Raw genomic sequence first — 25,959 nt, 5'->3', positions numbered from 1 at the left:
GGCATTATAAATAACTAATAATTTTACCAAATATTACAATTAAAAAGATAAAAACAAGCACGAAGTAAAAGAGAAAAAAATAGAAAGTGCAGAAAAACTAGAAAATAGGTAAGAAAAAAATAAGAATATAGTAAAGAAAAAGAAAACAAATGTATAAAGAAATGACTTCATCACAATAAGCACAATTTTAATAAATTATCACCTTCTCTTAAAATATAATAAATAATCTCTCATATTCTTGTTTATAAACAAATCCTTAAAACATCCTAATTCACTCCTGTTCATCAAAAGTCAATTAAAGGTTATCAGAGATAACATAGCTGTTTTAACCTTCATCAAATAAACAAACCTTATATTCCTTCTTTTTAAATTTAATAATCTTGATTTTTAGTTTTTCAAACAATATCCTTGAGCTCTATTTCTTTTCATTTTTTCTTTGTCCCTTTTCACAAAATCCTTCAGAAGTTTAAAGGATAAAAGGATTTCTTAATCCAGTATAGGAGAATTCAAAACAATAGTATTTTTTCCATAGGAAGGACTTTTATAATTAATTTCAGGGTCTTATTTTAAAGCCATCTACATTTTTAACTGTAACTTTCCAAAATCAACATTCCAATCACTTATAAAAAATTTTAAAAAGACATTTTAAAAAATCCTTAAACTTATATTTACAACTTTCTTTCACTAAGGATCAAAGAAAACTCCTCCAGTGAATGCTATAAAACTTGTTAATCCAAAGATTCCTAAAAGTTTGAAAACAAATTAAGAAGTAATTTCAAAGTGATTAAGAAATGAGACTCAACGAACTGTGTGTCCATGTAGGCTACTTTACAGCCATGAGGTTGGTTCCTTTTGACTCTCAGATATTCAATTTACAACAAAAAAGGTAGACCATAGAACCTAGGTCTACTCATAGGAGCAACTACCTGGAGTAAATGTGGCTAATCTTACAATCTTACAATCTCTCCTTTATCTGGAGAGATTTCACCAGTCAGAATTTGCTGTCTGGCCGCTGACTGTTGCCCTAATGTCAATATCCCCACTTCTTTAGGAACATCTAGTTTGCCATAAGTCCTGAATGAAAGTCAGCATTATAAATTTATTGACAAAGTGCCTAGTTGCTTCTGCCTTGTTTGCTGTCCCAATCGTCATATATCTTATCATGGATTCTAAATTCATGCCACTGCTATTATTAACAATGTAGGGTTGCAATATCAGTTCGCTATACCCTAATTCAATAATCCTCACTTAAAACAACAGTGACCCTGCTTTTGCGGGAAACAAAGAGAACTCCTGCTGTTATCTGTTATTTTTGTAAATGAAGCTAACCATGAATCTAGAAGAAAATGTAATTAAAACTGAAGTCAGAGCACCATATAACGTCCCCAAAACAACCCCAGAGCTCCTTCAAACATGGAAGATGTTGAAAATCTTTACATACATTGACAGTAATTACATTACTTACAATTTAATTGTATTTAATTCTAATTACATATTTATTATGTAATGAAATTTATGAATCAATTTTTAATCCACAAATTGTAGGCCTGGAATGTTATTTGAAGGTTAATGATCTTGACCTAAAAGAAATTTAATTTGCCTTTCTAAAACGTTATTTCATATATAGTACCACATACTGATTCCCTCCTCCCATTATGTCACAATATTCATGTTCCAGTTGCATTCTAATTTAGGACATACTATACTAATATGCATCTACTATGTATCTACTCCAAACAATACCTGAACTTTTGACCACAATAGACTCTTTCAAATAAACTGAAAAAAGCTAACGGCTCTTTTCCTAAACACACCAACATTTTACATTTACTGTTATCGGAGGAAAAATGCGGAAAAGATGTCCCAAAAGATGTAATTTAATTGTAATTTGGGACCAAATGTCTACCCAGAAGCAACAATACCAATTTTGGAAACGGCTAAATAGGAAACAACTTTCATTGTGGCTACCTAATCAGTGTGAGGCTCCTAATGCCTGTTCCCAGAAAACTGATATTTATCACCTTGTAAGCAACATCACTCTGGCTGATGGGGTAGAAGGAACAAGACTTCAACCTTCTGCATTGGGCAATACCTGTCTGAAACTTCCAAAAGGGGTTTTGCATGAACTCTGTCAGCCAGAAGCAACACTGGAGTAGAGAAATTGGTTTCAAACCCACATAAGGGAATTTAATTCTATTAAGAGTTTTAAAATGTTATAGTCATGACTGTTTAAAAAAAAATCAAATTCAGAAAGCACTCCTAAATCTTTAAAATTTGGCAGGGTTCATTTCTTTATCAGAGGTATTCTGCCTGAAAATGTCACTACTTTTGTTAAAAAAAAACAACATTGTAATCATTTGTTGTTTTTCCTATAAGTGAAGGGAGAATATAGTCGGCTGTTTTATGAATCAAGATGCCACTTTAGAGCTTATTGGCATGGAAATCACCACCCTTACACATTCACCACAGCTTTACGTTTTCTGAAAACATACATTGAGTTTAAAAGCATTTTTCTTACATTACTTTTTGGTACATATCCTATATACCAGTGATGGCTAACCTTTTTGCCAATGCGTGTCAAAAGCGGGGGGAGTGCAGGAGGGGGTCGCGTGCGTGCGTGCCCACACCCATAATTCTATGCCCCCCACGCATGTGTGCGTGATCCCCCCATGCTCCCCACACTTTTGGTACGTGATGGCCCGGTAGGCCTGGTAGACCTGCTTTTTGCTCTCCCTGAGCTACAGAGCCTCTCTAGGAGCCTGGGGAAGGCAAAAATGGCCTTCCTGGCCCTCCGGAAGCCAGAAACAGCCTATTTCCCTACTTCCGGTGGGCCAAGAAGGCCCGAAAATCAGCTGGCCAGCGTGCACATGCGCACCGGAGCTGAGGTCACGTGCCCACCGATATGGCTCCGCGTGCCACAGGCAGCACACGTGCCATAGGTTCGCCATCATGGCTATATATTATGGGAGAACCAACTGCATCGACATTCCACAATTTGTTGCAATAAAATTTCATGCTGAGGAGATATCTTCACCCAGCTATCTGTCTTCTTTATTTCTTTTCTAGAAATCTCTACTGATTTTTCTTATAGAAAAATAAGGCAAAATTGCAAACTTTATTCTGTTGATTTCTTCATCAGATAAAGGGGATGAAAGGCAGGAAGGCTGCAAAATCATTTTGGACCTAGTTTCCATCCTAACTTGGTTAAGTTCTTACTGGCCGAAGTCATTCTTCAATGTTCAATTCCATATCCTTCCTTCCCCTGAATCTCTCATTCTTTCTGCTTGCTTGCTTTCATGTTTGCCAGGACTATCAACTTAGAGCAGTGGGAAAAACCATGTACTGTAGGATCTATAATATTCGGAATTAGTTTCTTAGTTTGCACTGGGGATTTTGCTGCAAAAAAATCAGGGCATAAGAGTGAGAAGTCAGAAAGTGAGGGGAAAAGGCCTGGTAGAGTTTCCAGTTTCAATCTTGTAACTCTGCTGCAACATACCCATTTAAATATATTGATATATTGATATATTGACCATCAATTGTGTTGTAAATGTTGTACCTTGATGAACGTATCTTTTCTTTTATGTACACTGAGAGCATATGCACCAAGACAAATTCCTTGTGTGTTCAATCACACTTGGCCAATAAAATTCTATTCTATTCTATTCTAAAGAAAACTGGTATTTCTACCGATGCAGTAAATCTTTCGTTCATTATTAAACAGTAGTGGCTCTGTACTCAACCTTTTTCAAGTCTGAAATTAGTGCTGAAACTAAAAAAAGGATGTGATATTCAGAGAGGAATATAAATGTTACACTTAACACTACAGATGTTATTATATGATATCGTTCCAGGAAAAATGCTGAGTTGAAATAAAGTGTAGGAACTCTGATGGAATTATTTTTCTTTTTCTTCATTATCCAATTATCAGCTGAGTAAGCAATGTGTTTCCAGGCTCCAAATATATTCGATGGCACTGGAAGCACTTCTTGTTTATTCATTATATCTGAATTCAGTCATATCTACCTGGGAAGAAAATCCCAAATAACTTAGGAGCAGTTACTTCAGAGTAATGATGCATAAGATTCTATTATTAAGCACTGTTCTCAATTGCCATCTCTGCCCTTCTTCTGAAGTTCAGACTGGAATCCTACTTTATTACACTGCCTCAGATTTATGCCTTTCGGCACCTTTTGGAGAGAATAAAATTTATGACTTAAATCAACAAAATTCAATCACAAGTATCACTTGGAGCTGATACTATACCATATATGAACTTCTGAAATTTTAAACAAGTGGTTTTTTTTTTAAAGTATAGGCAATCCTTGCCTTACAACTGTTGATTTAATGATTGAAGTTACAGCAGCACTGAAAAAAGTGACTTATGACTGTTTTTCAAACTTATGACCGTTGAAACCCTATGGTCATGTGAGCAAAATTCGGACACTTGGCAACTGACTCATATGAGTCTGCAGCGTCCCAGGATCGTGTGATCACCTTTTATGACCTTCTGACAAGCAAAGTCAATGAGGAAGCCAGATTAATTTAACAACCGTGATACTAACTTAACAACTACAGTGATTCACTTAACATCTATGACAAGAAAAGTTGTAAAATGGGGCAAAATTCACTCAACAACTGTCTCACTTATCAATAGAAATTTTGGGCTCAGTTGTGGTCTTAATGTAGACTGCCTATATGTATCTTACATTTATACTTTTTGGCTTCATATTTCAGTTCTTCCAGATTTTGGGAATGCCCAAATTTAGAAGTTCATAGTGTCATTTTAATTCCCAGAAACATGTCTTATAGCAATAGCACTTAACACTTATATATCATTTCATAGTGCTTTACAGCCCTCTCTAAATGGTTTACAGAGTCAGCATATTGCTCCCAAGACAATCTGGGTTTTCATTTTATTGACCTTGGAAGGATAGAAGCCTGAGTCAACGTGATCTGGTGAGAATCGAACTGCCAAATTGCTGGCAGCTGGCAGTCAGCAGAAGTCGCCTGCAGTACTGCATTTTAACCATTATGCCACCACGGTATAAGCAGAGAAAGCTTAGATTATATTTTCTAGAGTAGAGATGTGCAATCAAAAGACTGCACCTACCATCCCAATACCACACTGCTAGAATTCACCAAAAATGCAGCTAATTTTCAACAGTGCAATTGTTGCTTTTATATTTCTGAAAAATAAAGGCAGAAATAAAACTGGAAGGAGGGAAACTAATTTTTGCCCTCAAAAAATTGCTCCCATCTGAAATCACACTGTGAAAACTCAAGCATCTCATTCTATTTGTAGAAGATATGAGGTTTTTTTCCCTGGGTGGAAATAGGAAAGATTTGTCTCTATGAGGCTTTACAATTAACAAAACAAAAAGGGAAAGGAAAGAGACTTTAAACGAGGCTTTACCATTGATGTTGTGCCCCTTCCAATTATGTGGTCATTTGTCATAAACTTATTTAACTGAATTTATTAGCTTTTGATAATATAATCTTTGGAGCCTTTAGGAGGTAAGACGATTGTGGCTTGAAAGCCACAATCATTTCCAAGCCAAAGAGGTTATCCATATAAGTATTTTCTTCAGCTGCCTCTCAATTATCTTTGACGTAACTGCTAGATTTTGATATATAAATCATATTTTTATTGTGCTGGCTGGGAATTTTGTGAGATGAAGTCTTTACATATCTGGAGAGCATCAAGCCTAGCCTACCTTTAAAAGTTTTTATTATATAATTTAACACTAGTGCCACATCTGATGTTTAAGTTCAAATTCAATTTAGATTTATTTAGATTTACCAGTGTAAAATGCCAACTTTCAAAGTACCCTTAGGCATTTCCATCTAATTTCTGCTTCTCAATATTTCTTCAACAATGAAATATTACATGAATCAAATGTTTCCAGTGTCCCATAACTCTTGTTTATATTTTTCTTGTATATTTATTTGCAAATATAAATATTTTACCTTCCAATATACATTCAAAGTCATTGGGTTTGACAGTTATAATTATGAAGCAGAAGTATGCAAATTAATTATTTTTGCTTCCATGTATTTTTGCAACTGAAAGTGTACATTTATTGAATTCAAATCTAATAGCAGGCTGATTTACATCCCTTCCATTTTAACTTGAAATTAATTCATTTTTAATTTAAAAAACTGCATATTACATCAAACCTTTCCAAAGAAGGCATTTTATACATTCATAATGGAACTTCAAAAACATTTTAATTAATATGTTTTCACTGAGCTCCATTTTTTACAATTTTCTTTATATTTCAGGTAGAGATATGTTATGAAGAGGGCTAAAGGGTGTGGTGTGTTCAATTTAATAGGGAAATATGGACCAGAACAACAAGAAATTGTTTTTGCCAGGAAGACCTTCCAAATAACACTGTAGCTAGGAATTCATAGCTTGCAAATTTCTCTATGGCAAGAGTTGCTACTTCTACTAGACCAGTGACAGCTAGCCTTTTTGCCATCGCGTGCCAGGAGGCGGGGGTGGTGGAGGGGGTCACGCGCGCACGTGCCCACACCCATAATTCTATGTGCCCCGTCCCCGCGCATGCGACTCTGCCCCCTGCTCCTGGCACGCGATGGCCCGGTTGGCCCGTTTTTCTCTCTCACCTGGCTCCAGAGCCTCTCTATGAGTCTGGGGAGGGGAAAATGGCCTTTTCCACCACTACCCGGAGGCCAGAAACTGCTTATCTGCCAACTTCCAGTTGGTTAGGAAGTGACTTTTTTGCTGTCCCCAGCCTCGAGACTCCTAGAAAGGCTCTGGAGGCTGGGGACAGCAAAAAAGTCACTTCCTGTCCAACTGGAAGTTGGCAAACAGGCAGTTTCTGGCTTCCGGAGGGTCTGAGGGGGTGGGAAAGGCTGTTTTCACCCTTCCCAGACTCATAGAGAGGTCTGGAGCCAGGTGAGAAGGAAAAATGGGCCTTTCCCACCCTCCCAGGACCTCCAGAGGCAGGAAACAGCCTGTTTCTTTTTTTTTTATTTATTTATTTATTTGTCACAACATCATACAAAAAGATTATGTAGTATATACACATATAAACATATATAGGAAGAAGAAAAGAAAAACAATAGGACAGGAACGGTAGGCACGTTTGTGCGCTTATGCACGCCCCTTATGGTCCTCTTAGGAATGGGGGGAGGTCAATAGTAGAAAGTTTTTGGTTAAAGCTTTTGGGATTATGGGAAGAGACCACAGAGTCAGGTAAAGTATTCCAAGCACTGATGATTCTGTTGCAGAAGTCATATTTTCTGCAATCTAGATTAAAGCGGTTTACATTAAGTTTAAATCTATTGGTTGCCCTTGTATTATTGCAATTAAAGCTGAAGTAGTCTTTGACAGGAAGGACATTACAATAGATGATTCTGTGAGTTAAACTTAGGTCTTGTCGAAGGCGACGGAGTTCCAAGTTTTCTAAGCCTAGGATTTCAAGTCTGGTGGGATAAGGTATTTTGTTGTTTTCAGAGGAATGGAGAACTCTTCTTGTAAAATATTTCTGGACACGCTCAATTGTATTGATGTCAGAGATGTGGTGAGGGTTCCAAACAGGTGAGCTGTATTCTAGAATTGGTCTAGCAAATGTTTTATATGCTCTGGTTAGTAGTGTGGTGTTTTTGGAAAAGAAGCTACGCAAAATTAGGTTTACAACTCTTAGAGCTTTTTTTGCTATGTAGTTGCAGTGGGCTTTGGCACTTAGATCATTTGACATGAAAACTCCAAGGTCTTTAACGGGATGGGGGTCGTCTGTAAGGTAATGTCCATCTAGTATGTACTTAGTTTTAGAGTTCTTTTTTCCTATATGTAAGACTGAGCATTTGCTGGTTGAGATTTGGAGCTGCCAAGTTTTAGACCAAGCGGTTAGATGGTCAAGGTCGTTTTGAATGATAGAAGTGTTGTCTGTGGTGTTAAATAGTTTGACATCGTCAGCAAAGAGAACACAATTACTTGAGATATGGTCACAAAGATCATTAATGTATAGAATAAAGAGTGTTGGTCCAAGGCGCTGCCTTGAGGAACGCCACTCTTGACAGGAACAGGATTTGATAAAGCATTGCCAATTTTGACCACTTGTTGTCTGTTAGACAGAAAAGCAGATATCCATTTGTGGAGGGGTCCTGAGATGCCATAGGATGTTAGTTTAAGGAGAAGTTTATCGTGTACTACTGAGTCAAAAGCTTTGCAGAAGTCTATGTAGATTGCATCTATTGATTTGCCTTGATCTAGATTTGAAGTCCATATGTTTTTGCAGTGGAGAAGTTGTAAGTTACATGATAACTTTTTCCTGAAACCAAATTGTTTGTTGGAGAGTAGGTTGTTAGTTTCTAAGTGTGAGGTAATGGATTGATTGATGATAGATTCCATGACTTTGCAGGTGACGCAGCAAAGGGAGATCGGTCTGTAGTTTTCGACTAAGCTGGGGTCTCCTTTTTTGAAGATGGGGATGACTGTGGCTAGTGACCAAAGTTTGGGAAGAGAACTGGTAGTGAAAGCTTTATCAAAGATAATACTTTCCCTACTTCTAGTGGGCCCAGAAGGCCTGAAAATCAGCTAGCCAGTGCACGCATGCGCGCTGGAGCTGAGCTCGCATGCCCACTGATATGGCTACGAGTGCAACCTGTGGCACACCTGAGAACACTAGAGCAGCAGAGAAAAGTTGAATAACATAGACAGAAAACAATTTCTCTGTTTTTCTGTTTTAGCTCCCAATTCCTTCTGTTTGGATATCCTTTTGTAACCTGGCCTACATTCCCAAATTCCAATTGCAATAGGTTTTTTTCTGCCTTCGCTGGCAAGGTCAACTTTATTTTCTATTTACTCTGCAGACTGATTTTGCTTTACTGGAAAAAAAACAACAACAACCAGGGGGCTGGATTGTGAAAATAGAGTTTTTATTCTAGGAAAAGTCTATAGGAAAGTCAAAAGGAAGGGGGAAAATAGTTTAAGTTTTGAAAAGAAATGTTTATATTAGGTACTGAGACATTTTAATTTTTAGTGTTTTCCACCCTGAGGGCAATAAGTAACTCTGGTAGTGGGCATGAGATACACATGATACCAATTGTGTTTTGTTTTCAATGCCAGGGAAAAATGTTCTTATTTTTCTAGGCATTTAAATCAATATCAGCACTGTGGTAAAATGTTCCTGCTTAAAAACATTTTATTCCAGCTGCGGATTTCATTGTTTCAGTATTATTTTATTTATTGGGTTTTTATGTATTATAACAAACAACAACAACAACCTTTATTGTTGTTGTACATATATACAATGAAATGTATGTTTTAATTGTTCCAGAACATTTGTTTGCTTGCTTATTTATTTACCAAATGTCTATGGCCATCCAGTTATCTAAAACAAAACGTTATGCAGCAAACAACATATGAACATCCATTTAAAAAAGCCAAACAAAATCCAAATTGACACATTCATACAATCAGAGTTCAAGTTAATTAACATCCTCATCTGAACATCCAAGGGAAAGGGGCTTATCTTCACAGCCTTTTGAAAGGCCAGAAGAAAAGTAGCTGTCTGTATATCTCGTGTTTCATAAGGCAGGCCATGACAGTGAAGGCATGCTTCCTAAGGTGAACCAGATGACACTGCTTCACCCAGAGGGCCTGGAGACTGTGCCAGGCCTGGTGAGATGAATAGAAACCAATAGTGATAGGTAGTCCCAGAGTTAACCTAGCCTAAAGCCCTAAAGTGCTTAAATTATACCTAGAACCCTTTTGATGGCCAACAGAACTCATATTGCAGCTGTTATCAATGCTTGTAATACTACTCTCTGTATCTCTGCACTCTTGACCAGCTGCAGTTTCTAGAGGTTGTTCAAGAGAAGTCCCATATAGGATATGTTGAATAATCCAAGTGGGGGATGACAAAAGGTGTGAATGACTAAGAGCTGTACTTCCTGATCTGAAAATTAGTGCCCATGGTGCACATAATATGAAGGTTTTCCTGGCCATGGCTGCCATTTACTCCTTGAACCGGAGCACTCACAGATTACATGTTTAGGGAAATGTGACCTTCATGCCCAATTCATGATAGAAAACTACCACATGCTGGAGGCCCTAAAAATATAACTCTACAATCTAGTCAGGATTTAGCCAAAGCCAATTCCTCCTTACAGAAATTCCTAGAGCCTCCAGGCACTGGGAGAGAACTTCAATAGTATCATTGTTGAAACCTGTAGAACAACCTATAGAGATGTATAGTGGAGTTATCATCCTATGTGGAAGAATAACCTCACTCAGCAGTTTCACATAGAAGTTTAAAACAAGTAGGGAGAGAATTGAATCCTAAAGTAGTGTAAGGAACTTAAATCACTGTTACATGGACAAAAGTTCAATGCTATACTAACTAACTAACTAACTAATTAACTAAATAAATGAATAAATAAATAAATATCATTACATGTTACCCTTAGCTATGAAGAAAGGCAATATACTATTTAGTGGAAAACGGAAGTCACTCTGCATGTGTTATTAGATTTTTATTGCATTTTTCTGACTGCTACAAATATTTTTGGTGTAATTTCTGGACCCTTTTTGTATGTCCCCAAACATACATATAAATATCCCAATTGTTTTTTAACCACAGTACATTAATTTATTGTTTTGGACAGCAAACAAGATGAATTGTCGAAAACTGTGTGCTACTAATATCTTGCAGTGTGCAATAGTTGTGAAGGTTTTGTGTACCACACAATGACACCAAGGGTTTCCATCATGATGTGATTCACACCATACTTTCCTATTTAGACTTAAGGTCTGTACTCATTTTGCAACACTGTTTTAATAATATATTCTAGAGTCAATTCATGTACTCAATAGTTTGATTGTATTTAAAATAAAAATCTGATCAGGGAAATAGTTGTTGGAACATTTCTGAACACCTTATGTCTAAATTCATTGTTGTTTATTTTATTTTTGAATATGCCATTAAACTAAATCAGTGCAACTAAGGACAGTCGGTATCCTTGTGTCAGTATGATATTAAAATATTTTATATAAAAGAAATAAGATAAATTACCTCTGTCTGGAAATAAGATCTTGACAATTTTACAATAATGCATGTATGTTCTGCTATTCCTCTGATTATTGTTCCATTGACATGTGTACTGGGCAACATTTAAAGTTCATTAGCACCAGTATTTATTCGGGAGACAGGCATATTGATATTGTAATCAGAGCTGTCTTATACATCCCTAAATGATAATTAGGTTTAAGAAAGAAAAGACAAATATGCAGGCAGTGGTCAATAGATCCAAGTGTTTACCACAAAGAAGAAGCTTTTATGATTACTGAAATATTACCTTGAACATGTTGCACACTGTTAAAACAACTTACCATAGTCCCTTGAAATAGGGAATTGTTTCATATTTCATAAACCCCATAATCAAAATAATTATTTTCGATATTATTTTCTCATTTCTTCCTGAACTATTTTTTTTTTACTAACTTTAAATTTTTCTTTTGAATATAATACCCTTAACTAGTTAGTGGCAAATACGGCTTCAAAGATAATGGCACAATTCACTCTCTCCTATTGATGAAAAATAAAAGTATTGCTACTTTTAAAAAGTAGTTCTGCAGCCTAAGTCTTATCAATTGATTAAGACTATGGGTTTGATGACAAATAAACACATATATCTTAAAAACATATATATATGAGTTTGCAGTAAACTGAATGCGTATATATTTATACGTTCATATAAGAAATACAGCCCTACATGTTTTTTATAACAGGTCACAAAAGAATGCCATAGAAGGGACAGTCTTTATGAAATAAGAAAAGGAAGGAAATTGCTACTCACGTAATGTAACTTTACTGCTATGCACATTACAATCTGCTGCCCACTTAGTAAGTTTCTTATTTAATCAAAGAGGGCTTTAATACATTGACCTTATCCATTAATCAATACTATCATTATGATAACATCATGAAACATTTTCTCAGAATCTTCTGCACAAATATACATTTACACAAGTACATGCATGAAGGCACTTCATGTCCTTATACAGACATATGCCCCTTGTATTCATGTGAAGACAAACAATAGGCTTGCTTGCCTAAATGCACAAAGCATCTTCAGCGTCCACAAATACTGTATGCGCAAATGTAGATGTGACTATATTTTCATAGTATGCACATACACAGACACACTCAAAGGAAATGGGAATGCACTTGTACATCTTACCCACATGTGAACGTATCTTATGTAACCTATACATAACACAATATACAGTATGTATATGTAAAGCATGAAAAAATAACTCTGCAGTGGGGAACAAAAGGATCATCTTGGTCACCATCTATACTTGCCTAGCATTAAATTAAGATCCGTCCATCTGCCTGCAATGTTTTACCTGCCTGTCTTCCCAACTGTCTTCCTCCCTTTTCCAGATGTTTCAGAGAATTCTCATTGCCATGCAAACTCAATGCATGGGGAACCTGTGATAGCTCCAAGCATTTTTCAGAATCTTAAATGTCATTTTTAATCACATTCTCCATCGATTATTTTTACTGCACTTCTGCCTTAGAGTTTCTGGCTCCATAGCTCGTACACAGACCATTTCCCAATTCTTCTTTTTCTGAGAAGTATTTTCTGCTTCAATTACATATGTGATAGCATGTCTCTTATTCAGAAGAGATAATTTTTAGCAACTTTAAAATCACCTGTGTTTTTCATCTTCCGATTGTTCTACCAGTTATCAAGAGATTGCAAATAGGGCTACGAAAATCATTATTACCTGATATGATTTTAATATGGGCACAGATTCTTCTCCATTGGGCTCAGATAAACCTTGACTTTGTAGTAGGTTCCTCACTGTTTCTTCCATTCTGGAAAGAGAAGAGGAAGAAAAGAGATATTAATGCAAGCACAGAAGCTATAACATATCTCATTATACAAACACAATTTAAAACATTTCTTAATAACTATGCTAAAAAGAATATTTCATGTTTATTTATATACAGGCAAATAAATATCACCAAGAAATAATTCAATATAGTTTTATTGCCTATGCTTACTAATTCTAACTTAAGACTTCTGTAGACTTAGGGGGGAAAATCTAGCGATAGTGAAAATCTGAAAAATATGCTATTTGAGTACAAGTTAAAGCTTAATTTATTAAACCCCCATTTAATAGAATTCAGATACAAATTTCCACCTGGACATTTTGCAAATTAATGGGCTAGTTATACAAATTAAGTTGTTCAATAATGTACTTTGGCATTCAATATAATTTTCTACAAAATTTCTCCATTTTGACAAAGAGCTAAGGACATCAGAACTATCTTACTTGATCTGACTACAAATAATTTATTCTACCACTGTATTTAATGAAAGATGAATCTAGGAACTCACAAGCAGAATAAAAAAGCAAACCATTGTTACGTTCCTTTGGAATTACATTAAATAGTCCACCAAGCCAGTCAGGATTCATTACAGTTTTTTCTTTCTTTCCTTATAATAGCAGAGTTTATTTAGTCTTTTATCTTAAGGTCAGCATTTATGCTGTTTCCTAAGGAAGCTTTCCAAAAAATTCATTCTATTCAGATGTCTAGTTACAATTGTTACTTTTGGTATGATTATTGATCTGATATGCCTGCTTTCCATTTATCAAGAGGTACTTAGCACAGTCATTCCATCTTCTGACCAAATGTGAACAAACCACCACCAACTAAAACAGCAGGTCTTATTTTTTTTCTGCAGCAGATTAGAATAACTTTATTTTGACATTGATCTTAATCTTTTTTCAATTTTTTTTCTTGTGAACCTGTGACTTCACAAACGTGCCTTAAATACACTTTCATGGTTAAATCTTTAGCACACTGAAAAGGTTCAAAAAAGAAAACAGCAGCAGCCACCACCATAATCATCTTGCCCAAGTGGTAGATGGCCTGTCCTGCTGAGTCATCATTTATATGAATCAATACATTCATATGTGTGTGAATCAGTAAGTCACAGAGATAGTAGCAGCTACAAAAAAAGTGGTATAGACATTGTGGAAATCTCAGCAATTGCATGCATAATAATAATTAAGGAACAATTATTTCATAGAAAAGATGTCTATGTGCAAGTAAAAAACAGTAAGTGGTGAAACACATTACTGAAATGAATATAAACCAACACTCACATCAAATGTCCCTTTATTTCCAATAATCTAAACAAGAAGCAAGATTTAGCTCTCTAAAAGAAAATATTTGAATTTGAATCACTATTAGGTACACGTGAAATACACAAAACACATTCATACACAGAAATACAAAGATGCATCAGTGCAGGTGTTTAAATCTCAGAAGAGTGCATCATGTATGTATGTGTTGTGCCTCGTCCTCTCTCCTTTCCTCAGCCAGGCCCCTCCCGTCTCGTCCCGGGTCTGCTATCAGACTCTGAGTCTGATAATGAAGATGAATGGCCTATCATGCCTCTAGCCCCGGCCTTGGCCCCATGCCCGGACAGGATGTCAGGAATGAACAAACAAACCTCACTGATGCGGCGTGTGTTCCTTTGGCTCAGCCATCGGGGGAGGTCGGCCACAGATTGGAATTGCTCGGGCCTACTCCTTCTGACCCCTCCCTTTCTCAAACAGCAGAAAACAATTCAAAATGGGAAGATCCTCGCTTCTGGAGATCTGAGAGGCGACGTCAGCAGGAAGGAAGGAAGGGGCAGGCCTGGATAAATGCTGAGTCATGGAGCCACACCCCACAGCCTATATAAAGGACCTGCTTTTGGCATTCCTTGAGTCAAGCAAAGTCTCATCTAGTTTGCTGAAGTCACAACTTGGATTCCTGCCTGCCCTGAGAAATCTGAAAGGAATTTGGCAAAGCTGCAGAGGCTTCGTGGCCATGCTTGATACAGACTTCCTAGACCCGGTCGTCGGAGGGGGAGTGGGACACGACAGTATGTATGAATGAAGGTATGTATTTAAAACATATATGTAGCCACCCATCTTTCTGAGTGCCCCCCCATCTAAGACTAAAAAATATATGAAATCACATTACAGCTATAAAACATAAAAGATATTAAACAAAACAATAAACAGCTGGCACCAAATCTGTTCTAATATTTGATTAACTAATCTTCTCCCAATACTTGGGGAGGAAAGCCAGATGTTCAAAGCCGTAAAAGTAAAGGTTCCCTTCGCGCATATGTGCTAGTCATTCCCGACTCTAGGGGGCTGTGCTCATCTCCGTTTGAAAGCCGAAGAGCCAGCGCTGTCCAAAGACGTCTCTGTGTTCATGTGGCCAGCATGACTGAACGCCAAAGGTGCACAGAAATAGGTGGTCTCTATTTCTCTACTTGCATTTTTTACGTGCTTTCGAACTGCTAGTTTGGCAGAAGCTGGGACAACTAATGGGAGCTCACCCTGTTATGTGGCACTAGGGATTCAAACTGCTGAACTACTGAGCTTTCGATCAACAAGCTCAGCATCTTAGCCACTGAGCCACCACATCCCTTATGAAACTATACCACGTAGTAAACTCACCCCAGTACTCTTTTTTAACTGTTATAGTGGAAAACTAAACAAGCATTTATTGCTGTCATTTTTAGGGGGAAAATGTGTATATCAAAAATAGAGATTTTGCAGTGAATTAAGTTGTTAGTTTGAAATTTGTAAGGTACTATTCTGGTCTAGGCATATGGACATAAAATAACAGTTTTTTAACATGCTAATTGTGTTTTGTAGTGGAACTGTATTGGGTGAAAGGGACACAGGAAGCTGCATTATTTGCCCATCCAGCTCAATATTATCCGCATAGAAAAACAGAATGAGGGTTACTATTATTGGCTGCACACAGTCAGCCAGACTTTGAGGCTGGATTTAGCATTTTTCTCTATCTATCAAGTCCTAGAACCTGTGATAAGAAAATGTTGTTTAATGATATTAAAGGTATTATTGCAGGATGCAAACTGTTCTTAGTAACTGGTGGTGATTTTGTCAATGCCAATTGGTGTTCAAGGAGTGTTTTATTTGCTTTGGGATTGCACATAAGGTGTCTAGCACTATGGGTACTATCTTTGCTTACAGTTGCTATAGTTGTTCTACTCCTACTTGCAAGGTCTTTTTATTTTGTGGTTTTCTCCAGTTCTTTATCTTCTATTCTGCTCTCTGCAGGTACTGCCACATCCACTATCCAGATTTTTATTTTTCTTGCTGACAATTCTAATGTGGCAAGTGCTTGTCTGCTTGAAGTTCCAGAGCACTGTAGTCTGTGCATCTCCTTGAAGCAGCTAATCAGGTGTGATCCTGTTTCTTCAATTTCTTTGCAGAGGTGGCATTTGCTGTCTGTTGCTGTCTTCTCAATTCTGGCTTTGTATACATTTGTTCTTAAGGCTTGATCTTGTGCAGCCAAAATTAGCCCCTCTGTCTCTTTCTTCAACTTTCCTACTCTTAGCTATTCCCAGGCCTTATTATCTCTTACTGTTGTTGTGGTTATGGTGATTTGTTGCAGCCATGTTTAGACTGGAATTGGCATTTTTATCTACCTATCAAGTTCTTCCCAAGAACCTGGAACCTTTGAAGGTATCATATATTGTTATTTCTATAATGTATGAAATCTGAGAGTTTACAGAATTATTTCCCTAATTAGCACCACTTCCCCCCCCCAAAAAAAATTAAAAACAAATTGCTAACTTTTTTATTTTTTGAACTGAAAGATTTCTAAGCATTTTAAAATCAAGATAGATTTTCCAGTAACCAGATTCACACAGCTAAAGTCAAGAGGTTGGGGACATGTATCTGTTAACACACCTGACCTCAATCTTTATGTTACACCAATGAATAATATTTCAGTAATGCCTTTACTTCACATAAACCACAAAATAGCCAGTAGCGAATGACTAACATTTGTGAAATAGAGATATATGGAAAGGCAACTAAAGAGGAAAAGCCAACAGATCACAGATGTTATTTTCTTCCTTGATCAAACAAATGTAATTTTAATCATTTTTATATTTTGTATAATAGGTAAACAGACTGTAGAACACTACAGAAAAAGGTATGGCCACTTAACCTTTCACTGATTAAGCACCAATTATTACTAGCAAACAGTTGTATATTTTCAAAGCATGCAGTCATGTGAACAATTGCAATTTTCCAATCAAGCAATTAAGATAATGGTCAAATTAAAAATGTATACAACGTAATCAGCTTGAAACAATTTTAATGAGTTCTCCTCCTTCTTGTACTAAATCAGCTGAAAGAAAACATTTTTACTACATTAGCAAAGAATAAAAGTCCATCAGTGATCATCTGCATGCCACATGCATGTGTTTTCCATTGGCCGCGAAAGATTTTAAATTATAAATGCACAGTTGAAGAAGTAATGAAGAATACAGTTTACTCAGTCTACTTGATAGCCCTCTTGGAGAGGAGTCAAGATCATTTGTCAAACATTTTGAAGTGATCTGATTATTATTTTAGCTGCTGTCTTTAACTGGGATTTAGATAAATTAAATTATTTAGATCACCAATTTCTTATTTCTTATTAATTATTAAACTAGAAGTATTTAGGTTATTTGTGAAACACTGTTTTAAGGAGACAAAGGTATCACATTAAGTGAAATAATAAAAATCAATAACGAATGACATGATTCTATTGACAACTCTTCTATCACACAGAATTATGACTAAGGTAGTAAAAGCATAACCAAAATGAATTTAGTTGTAATGATTACATTCACTCTAAAATACAATACTAGGATTAATATTAATTATAAAAACCTGGATGTCAAAATAAAGGATATTGAAAGTAATTGGAATTGTGAAGGTGGTTTGGGATTTGCTCAAAAAATTATCTGATGGAACAAAATTACTTTTTTAAAAAAATATTTGAATTATGGGTTTTTTAAATGCTTACACTGGGCACAGTAATAATGGAAACACCAGTTGTTTCCGTTAATCAAATTGAACCTAATAAAGTACATATAACTAAAATTTTCAAAGAAAAACTAGAAAATTAACATCTTTCAGATAAATATAACTACCGGTACATTTAATTTGTGAGACTATGCCCAGACTATGAAAAGTTTATCAACAGGGGTTATTGATCCATGATCACAAAAAAAATTTCATTTAGCATGAACTTGCATTTAGCTTCCCTGGCCCCAATCCAATGTCTTTATCAGTATACTATTTCAATAATCAGCATTAGTTCTACCTTTATCTTTTGTTGTTAGATAAAGAATGTCTAGTCCCTGGCTACCCTGGCAATGCAGGAACTATATTATAGCTTCCCCAATCTTTTCCTAAGTGGGCAAATCTTAGAAGCATGAAAAAGAGCAGCAGTGGAGATTCATATTCTCAAATAAGCTCTCTAAATGCTGATTCCAGAAACAAATATTAACAATTAAGTCTGGATTTTCCAAAACAGGAATGTTTTTTAAATCAGGCGAAAAGTTTCTTCAGCATGTGTTACATGTGTATATGTATATGTGCACACACATAGATGCATGCATACTTACTTATATACATACACACAAATAAGGTCTCTAAATTCTGACTCCAGAAACAAATGTTACCAAAAAAGGAATGTCCTTTAAATCAAACAAAAAGACCCTTCAGTGTGTGGTATATGTACATATCAGTGGTGGGTTGCTACCAGTTTGCCCTGGTTCGGGTGAATCAGTAGCAGTGGCGGCAGGAGGCTCCGCCCACCCACCCAGACATCATCAAAAACGCTCTGCTCATGCACAGAACCTTCTGCGCGTGCGAAGAAGTGCTGTGTACACACTCCCAATAGCGAACCGGTAGTGTCAGGTTTTGAAACACACTACTGGTGCATACACACATACATAAATACACAGATGCACATATACTTATATAAGTACACACAGACACATTTCTCTACTGAAAAGTACCTGAAGAATGGAATATTTATGAAATGAGGTAATAAATTGTGTATAGTGCAAGAAAGCAAAACTTAGAAACATAAAATATTTCCAGAAGGTAGAATAAAGGAGACCATCTGAATTAACGATGAACAAGTCAAAGGGAAGGGAAAAAAATATTTTTATGAGGCTATTAAAAAGGTTGTGGCACAGAATCGAATGAAAGAAAGGAGTCGCTGCTTATTCACAAAAGCATTTTATTTATTCACAGCAAGTTTCCGTACATTTACTCTTCCGAAAGGGTGAGAACAAAGGGCAGAGAATCCAGCAGGGTATGATTTGTACGGAGAGCTAAGGTGAGGGAGGGCTTGGTCTTAATGATAGCCTCAGAATGGGAGCTACACCATCCTTTATTTACTCATGTCTCAACCACTTGCAAATAGCATTTATCTTCAACACAGTCAGAAATACATTTTCCAAATACGGTGTGGGTTTTTAGCTATAAAGCTCCCATTGAGCCTAATGGGAGTCCCGTGGCTAAAACCCCATGCCAACCTTTGAAAATGTATTCCGAAGTGTCGAAATAATGTACTATTTGAACATTATCCTCTTAAGCTGGTGCTATGATGTGACTGAAGGGAAACAAGGATTTCTAAAGCCATATTTTGTAACATCACATACCTAGCAGGGGTCTCTAAAAATGTTTACCTGAAAATGAGTTTCTTTTTCACTACAAGTGTTTTGCATTATTACATCAGTAGGACAAAACTCTTTATAGCCACTGCATTAATTTTCAAATTATGAACTCTTGCTTTTTTTATTTTCAATCAACCTTACAAGGCCTCAGATAATCTGAAGTGGTACTATAGGCTGTACTTCATAAGCAGAATTGATTTCACTTGACACTGTTCACAAATTATCTAAAGGTTCCCATGTGTTAGGTCAGTTGTGTGTTTAATAAACATGGGAAGAATAGTAACTATTAAGACAAATAGCAACAGCAATAGCACTTAGACTTATATACCACGTTTTTCCTAATATTAGCCTGGCTGTCAGATGTCCTACTGTATGCCTGTCTTCCTTCTTAGAAAGAAAGCCATGTCATTCCACATATGCAGCAGCCTTCTTTCATAAATTGAAGGTGATTTCATTCTCACTTTATTTAATGGAATTTTTAGATCTGTATGGTTCTGGTTATCCACATCCGCAATACTTCAGTACATCCCTTGGAGACCCCTTCATTTTAAGATCTGTAGCATATTATTTCTCTTTTCCTTCTGACTTTTTGGATTTTGCTGCATTTCTAAAATTTCAATTTGCCCCAGCAATCCTTCTGCAGATAGATTGTTATATACTTTAAAGGATAAAATTAGCAGCCCACAGATTGATGAACAGAGTTTAGGGAAGATGTGAGTGAAGTTGGTGAACACTTACTTTGAAATATGTCAAGTGACCAAAGGGGAATTCAGTTTCGAAGGGGAAAAATATACATTTGACTCAATTTCATTTTCTTGGTCATTACTTCATGTTCATGGTACAATAATGAAGTAGAATAAGCTCACAGTATTTCTAAGGAGTCCATCATCTAGACTGAATTTAATCTGCATAAATACTGACTTCCACATCTATAGTTCAACTTCACAGAAAAACAACTTTAACACACTGCTAAGTAGTAATAAAAGAGGACAGAAGATATTGCTCTAGAAACAATAAACAACCAGATAAAAGCATAAACAAACAACAAATGCAATCATAAATGCTTAAGTCTAGGAATGGGAGAAAATGAATTTGAAACACTTATTAATGCAATTATGTACAATGCACTCTCCCCAATGGACAGCCAATGGACACCCAATGGACAGCCAATCTAAATGTGCTTTTTAAGTCTTATGAAATTAAAAGCACAGGGGGACTCGCAGAGGACAGTCCTCTGCCCAATTTCAAAAAAGGAAAAAAAAATAGATCCAGGAAACTACAGACCTATCAGCCTGACCTCAATACCAGGGAAGATTCTGGAAAAGATAATCAAGCAACGAGTCACCGAACACCTAGAAGCAAACAAAGTAATAACCAAAAGCCAACATGGGTTTGTCAAAAACAGATCATGCCAGACTAATCTTATTGCATTCTTTGAAAAAATGACAACATTAGTGGACCAGAGGAATGCTGTCGATATAATTTACTTGGACTTCAGTAAAGCATTTGATAAAGTAGACCATAACCTACTACTAGATAAAGTAGAAAAATGTGGGTTAGACAGCACCACCACCAGATGGATTTGTAACTGGCTGACCAACCGCACTCAATGTGTAGTCCTCAATGGAACTATATCCACATGGAGGGAAGTATGCAGTGGAGTACCCCAAGGCTCTGTTTTAGGCCCAGTACTCATCAACATCTTCATCAATGACTTGGACGAGGGGATAGATGGGGAACTCATCAAATTTGCAGATGACACCAAGCTGGCAGGAATAGCCAACACTCCAGAAGATAGGCTCAAGTTACAGAAAGATCTTGACAGACTTGAGCATTGGGCGCTATCTAACAAAATGAAATTCAACAGTGAAAAAAGTAAGGTTCTATATTTAGGAAAAAAAACAACCCCAAAATGCACAGGTACCGTATATGTGGTATCTTGCTCAATAGTAGTAATTGTGAGAGGGATCTTGCAGTCCTAGTGGACAACCATTTAGATATGAGCCAGCAGTGTGCAGCAGCTGCCAAAAAAGCCAACACAATTCTGTCGTGTCCCACTCCTCCGCTGACGGCCGGGTCAGGGAAATCCGAATCAGGCTTGCCTCTGCAGCTCTGCCCAAAGTCCTAGCAAAGTCCTCAGAGCAGGCAGGAGACCAGTAAGTGACTTCAGCAAGATAAGTTCGACTTTTGCCTGACTCAGAGACTGCCAGAAAGCAGATCCTTTATATAGGCCATGGGGTGTGGCTCCATGACTCAGCACTCATTAAGACCTGCCCCTCCCTTCCTTCTGTTGCCTCCGCCTATCCAATCTTCTGATGCGAGGGTCACTCCAATCAGCTGTTGGTAATAAACCCTCCTCAGGCTCACATGCTGTGTAGGAGGGGGAGGGGTCTAGCTGCTCCGTTTGCCTGGGCATGGAGTCGGGGCTGGGGCCGGGAGGTGCTTCTTCTTCTGCAGTTTGTCTGGGCATGGAGCCAGGACTGGGGCCGGGAGGCATACATTCCTCCGTGTTCGGGAGCAGATAAGAAGGCCCCAGCTGCTCTGAGGGCGGGCAAGACACAACAAATTCTGGGCTGCATAAACAGAGGAATAGAATCAAGATCACGTGAAGTGATCACTTTATAATGCCTTGGTAAGGCCACACTTGGAATACTGCATTCAGTTTTGGTCGCCGAGATGTAAAAAAGATGCTGAGACTCTAGAAAGAGTGCAGAGAAGAGCAACAAAGATCATCAGGGGATTGGAGGCTAAAACATATGAAGAATGGTTGCAGGAACTGGGTATGTCTAGTTTAATAAAAAGAAGGACTAGGGGAGACATGATAGTAATGTTCCAATATCTCAGGGGTTGCCACAAAGAAGAGGGAGTCAAACTATTCTCCAAAGCACCTGAGGGTAGAACAAGAAGCAATGGGTGGAAACTAATCAAGGAGAGAAGCAACTTAGAATTAAGGAGAAATTTCCTGACAGTTAGAACAATTAATCAGTGGAACAACTTGCAGAAGTTGTGAATGCTCCAACACTGGAAATTTTTAAGAAAATGTTGGATAACCATTTGTCTGAAATGGTGTAGGGTCTCCTGCCTGGGCTGGGGGTTGGACTAGAAGGCCTCCAAGGTCCCTTCTAACTCTGTTGTTGTTGTTGTTGTTGTTGTTGTTGTTGCTGTTGCTGTTGTTGTTGTTGTTGTTGTTGTTGTTGTTATTATTAAAATGTGTACAAGGGTATATATTAAGAGAAAACGTGTTGAAATTATGTAAAAGAAGAGATTGGCTTACTCATTTTGAGATGCTTAAAAAATATAAAACTGGTGCATAAATGGGGTGGAAAAACTATTATCAGGATAATGAGAAAACTGAACCGAAAACCGGCTTGACAGATTTACATCTCCCTCACACTGGACTAAATACAATGCCTGCAGTAGTTAAACCATTTCCATATTACTGCTCTTTGGGTGTGTCTATAAGTCAAAACTGATCAGAAGGAGACTTTACTTTTCTTACCTGCAATACAGTGTGTGTGTGTGTGTGTGTGTGTGTGTGTGTGTGTGTGTGTGTGTGTGTGTGTGTGTGTAGTGGATTTCAATTTTTTTTACTACTGGTTCTGTGGGTGTGGCATGGCTTGGTGGGCACGGCTTGGTGGGCATGGCAGGGGAAGGATACTGTAAAATCTCCATTCCCTCCCCACTCCAGCGGAAGGATACTGCAAAATCCCCATTTCTTCCCGATCAGCTGGGATTTGGGAGGTAGAGAATAAATGGGGCTAGGGCCAGTCAGAATTTTTACTACCGGTTCTCCGAACTACTCAAAATTTCCGCTACCAGTTCTCCAGAATAGGTCAGAACCTGCTAAACCCCATTTCTGGGGTGTGTGTGTGTGTGTGTGTGTCTGTGTCTGTGTCTATGTATATGTTCATTCATGTGTGTGTTTGTATACAATCAAATACTTATTGGATGAAACCTGCAAAAATCAGTTTTTAGTTTGTAAACACTTAATTTTTTAAGACCCCACAGCCAACTACACATGTGGCCCCTGAATCTCATTTCACCATAACTGATGACAAAACATGGTATTGTTTCCTGGTATTTGGGGAAAGGAAACCTTCAAACAGCTGCAGGCATGGGAGTGAAGGAGAGATATCAATAAAAGGTAAAGGTTCCCCTCGCACATATGTGCTAGTTGTTCCTGACTCTAGGGGGCGGTGCTCACCTCTGTTTCAAAGCCAAAGAGCCAGCGCTGTCCGAAGATGTCTCCATGGTCATGTGGCCGGCATGACTAAATGCTAAAGGCACATGGAACACTGTTACCTTCCCACCAAAGGTGGTCCCTATTTTTCTACTTGCATTTTTTACGTGCTTTCGAACTGCTAAGTTGGCAGAAGCTGGGACAAGTAATGGGAGCTCACCCCGTTAAGCGGCGCTAGGGATTTGAACTGCTGACCTTTCAGTCAACAAGCTCAGCGTCTTAGCCACTGAGCCACCGTGTCCCGAGATATCAATATTTCACCCTAAAAGCCTATAATTTTAGCCTATAAATTGGCTAAACAATGAGAAAATTCAACTGGAGCAATCCAATTGAATAAAGGTCCCCCAAATACCACATATTAATGTTGGATCTGATTATTTTGTCTTTTACACCCACACACACACACATATTCAGGTACAGAAAGTAAAAAATAAATATGTTTTATTTTAATTTTCGCTAAGTAACCATTATCATTTTCATTCTGCTCCTTTAAATATCTGATGGATTAGACAGTCTTCTACTGCCCAATCCTTATATACAGCACTGTACAGTATACTCAAAATTTTAGGGGTGGGTGGGTTGGCAGCTTTATATTTAATTATAGAGCTAAGCATTAATTAAAAACCCTCTAGATGTGTCTACAGTCGTAAATAGAGGTGCAGCAATTTCAGCTGCAAAAAGGAAGGAGGCCATGTGCAAAAGTAGCCTTGTCTTACCTTCCTAACTCTACCCCTTCCTTAGCTGGGGTGAGCTAACTGAAGGAGGAAGTTACTGATAGTTAGAAGTTGTAGAAGGACCAGAATGGAAGAAGATATCCCTATATGTCTCCTCACTTTTCATTTCTGCCTCCTACATTGGCTTCCCCCTCTCCACGCCAGTTGGATGTGGGGACAGCAGAACGGAAGAACTCATGCAGTATTACACAGGGCAAGGGTGTCAAACTGGCGGCCTGTGGGCAGGATGCATCATACGCAGGCCACGCCCACACTGGCTCCGCAAAGGCAAAAAAGTCACAATATGTCACGAGATGTCACGTGTTTGACATCCTTGACTCAGGGTCTTGTTTTGTTTTATTAATTAATTTATTAATGTATTAATTAAATTTGTTATCCGCCCATCTTACCACAGGGTAACTCTGGGCAGCTTACAGTTCCACAACTAGTCATTAGCCACTGTTCCATTCCACAGCCATTGGTCAGGTAGGAAACAGCACAATGTGGCATCTTTCAAAAAAAAAAAAAATTGGCAAATCTGACAAGGAAGAAAGCAAACTCCCAATACAAAGATAGCAGAATTCACCTCCTGTCCAAGTTGGCAGAAACAAGGTCTCTGCTAGCTGTGCTATCCGTGGGTTGAGAGGCCCAACCTGAATTGTGATGTTCTCTCAATGTGGGCTGCGAGTTCCTAAAAAGACTTTCATGTGGCCTATGGGCTACAGATTTGAGACCTCGGCACCCGAATGAGCTCAGACTGAAAAAGGACTACATATTAAAATGTAAATAAAATTAAATATAGGCCTGAACATAGCACAGCACTGAGTAAAGTCATTTCTGCAAGGAAATCATTTCATGAGCATAAGTTTAAATGTCAACTCATGAGAATAATTTACATTGAAGAAAATATATAATACATCTATCAGCAGAATGAACTTTCTTCTCTGTTTCAAATTGTCTTGTAAAACTCTGTCCATAATGAAATACTGTCTGAATAGCTACATGCTCTGATATATATTTTAAAAAATGCATAAATATAAGCTATTTGAATGTTAACACTGAAAAAGAAAACCATTAGAACTCACTGAGGTGTATTAAAGAAAATGAGTCTCTGTGCTTTTTTTATTCAACACTAAGTTTTTCATACACACTTCTATTCTGGCCTACTTTTATCCTCACTGCTAATGAAAAGTAAAGACCTTTAACCCAATTAACCTGGATGAATAATTTGATTTGGCTATTGACAATGATCACACAAAGGTGAAGCCTTTTAACAAAGGATGGACAGAAAAGTAATTTTTTAAAGCATGTTGGAGGTGAATCCAGAGGCAAGCAACATTTGAGAAAGTCATAATAAGGGGCTTGGTGATGGTTCTCACAATGGCCAACCAACTGCACAAGGAAGACTAGTAGGCTCCCGGTAGATGCCTTCAGAGACAGTTACACCCCAGTCAAAGTTAA

General features: G+C 37.5%; 1 protein-coding gene across 9 annotated transcripts in view; it reads right to left on the bottom strand.

The window, feature by feature from the left end:
• Nucleotides 1-25,959, bottom strand: part of NCKAP5 (NCK associated protein 5) — a 638,109-nt gene that overhangs the window by 259,110 nt on the left and 353,040 nt on the right. For all 9 annotated transcript variants that reach the window (XR_009156463.1, XM_058194176.1, XM_058194167.1 and 6 more), the window contains one exon: nucleotides 12,764-12,854. Coding sequence is in view for 8 of the 9 variants with exons in the window: in XM_058194176.1 (XP_058050159.1) it covers nucleotides 12,764-12,854 (91 nt within the window). In the remaining variant the exon portion in view is untranslated. The remainder of the gene's footprint in view (nucleotides 1-12,763; nucleotides 12,855-25,959) is intronic.

The sequence above is a fragment of the Ahaetulla prasina genome, chromosome 1 (assembly GCF_028640845.1).
Source record: "Ahaetulla prasina isolate Xishuangbanna chromosome 1, ASM2864084v1, whole genome shotgun sequence".
In the NCBI taxonomy this organism is placed as follows: domain Eukaryota; kingdom Metazoa; phylum Chordata; class Lepidosauria; order Squamata; family Colubridae; genus Ahaetulla; species Ahaetulla prasina.
Note: the sequence above shows the minus strand (reverse complement) of the source record. Positions and strands in the feature narration are given on the sequence as shown.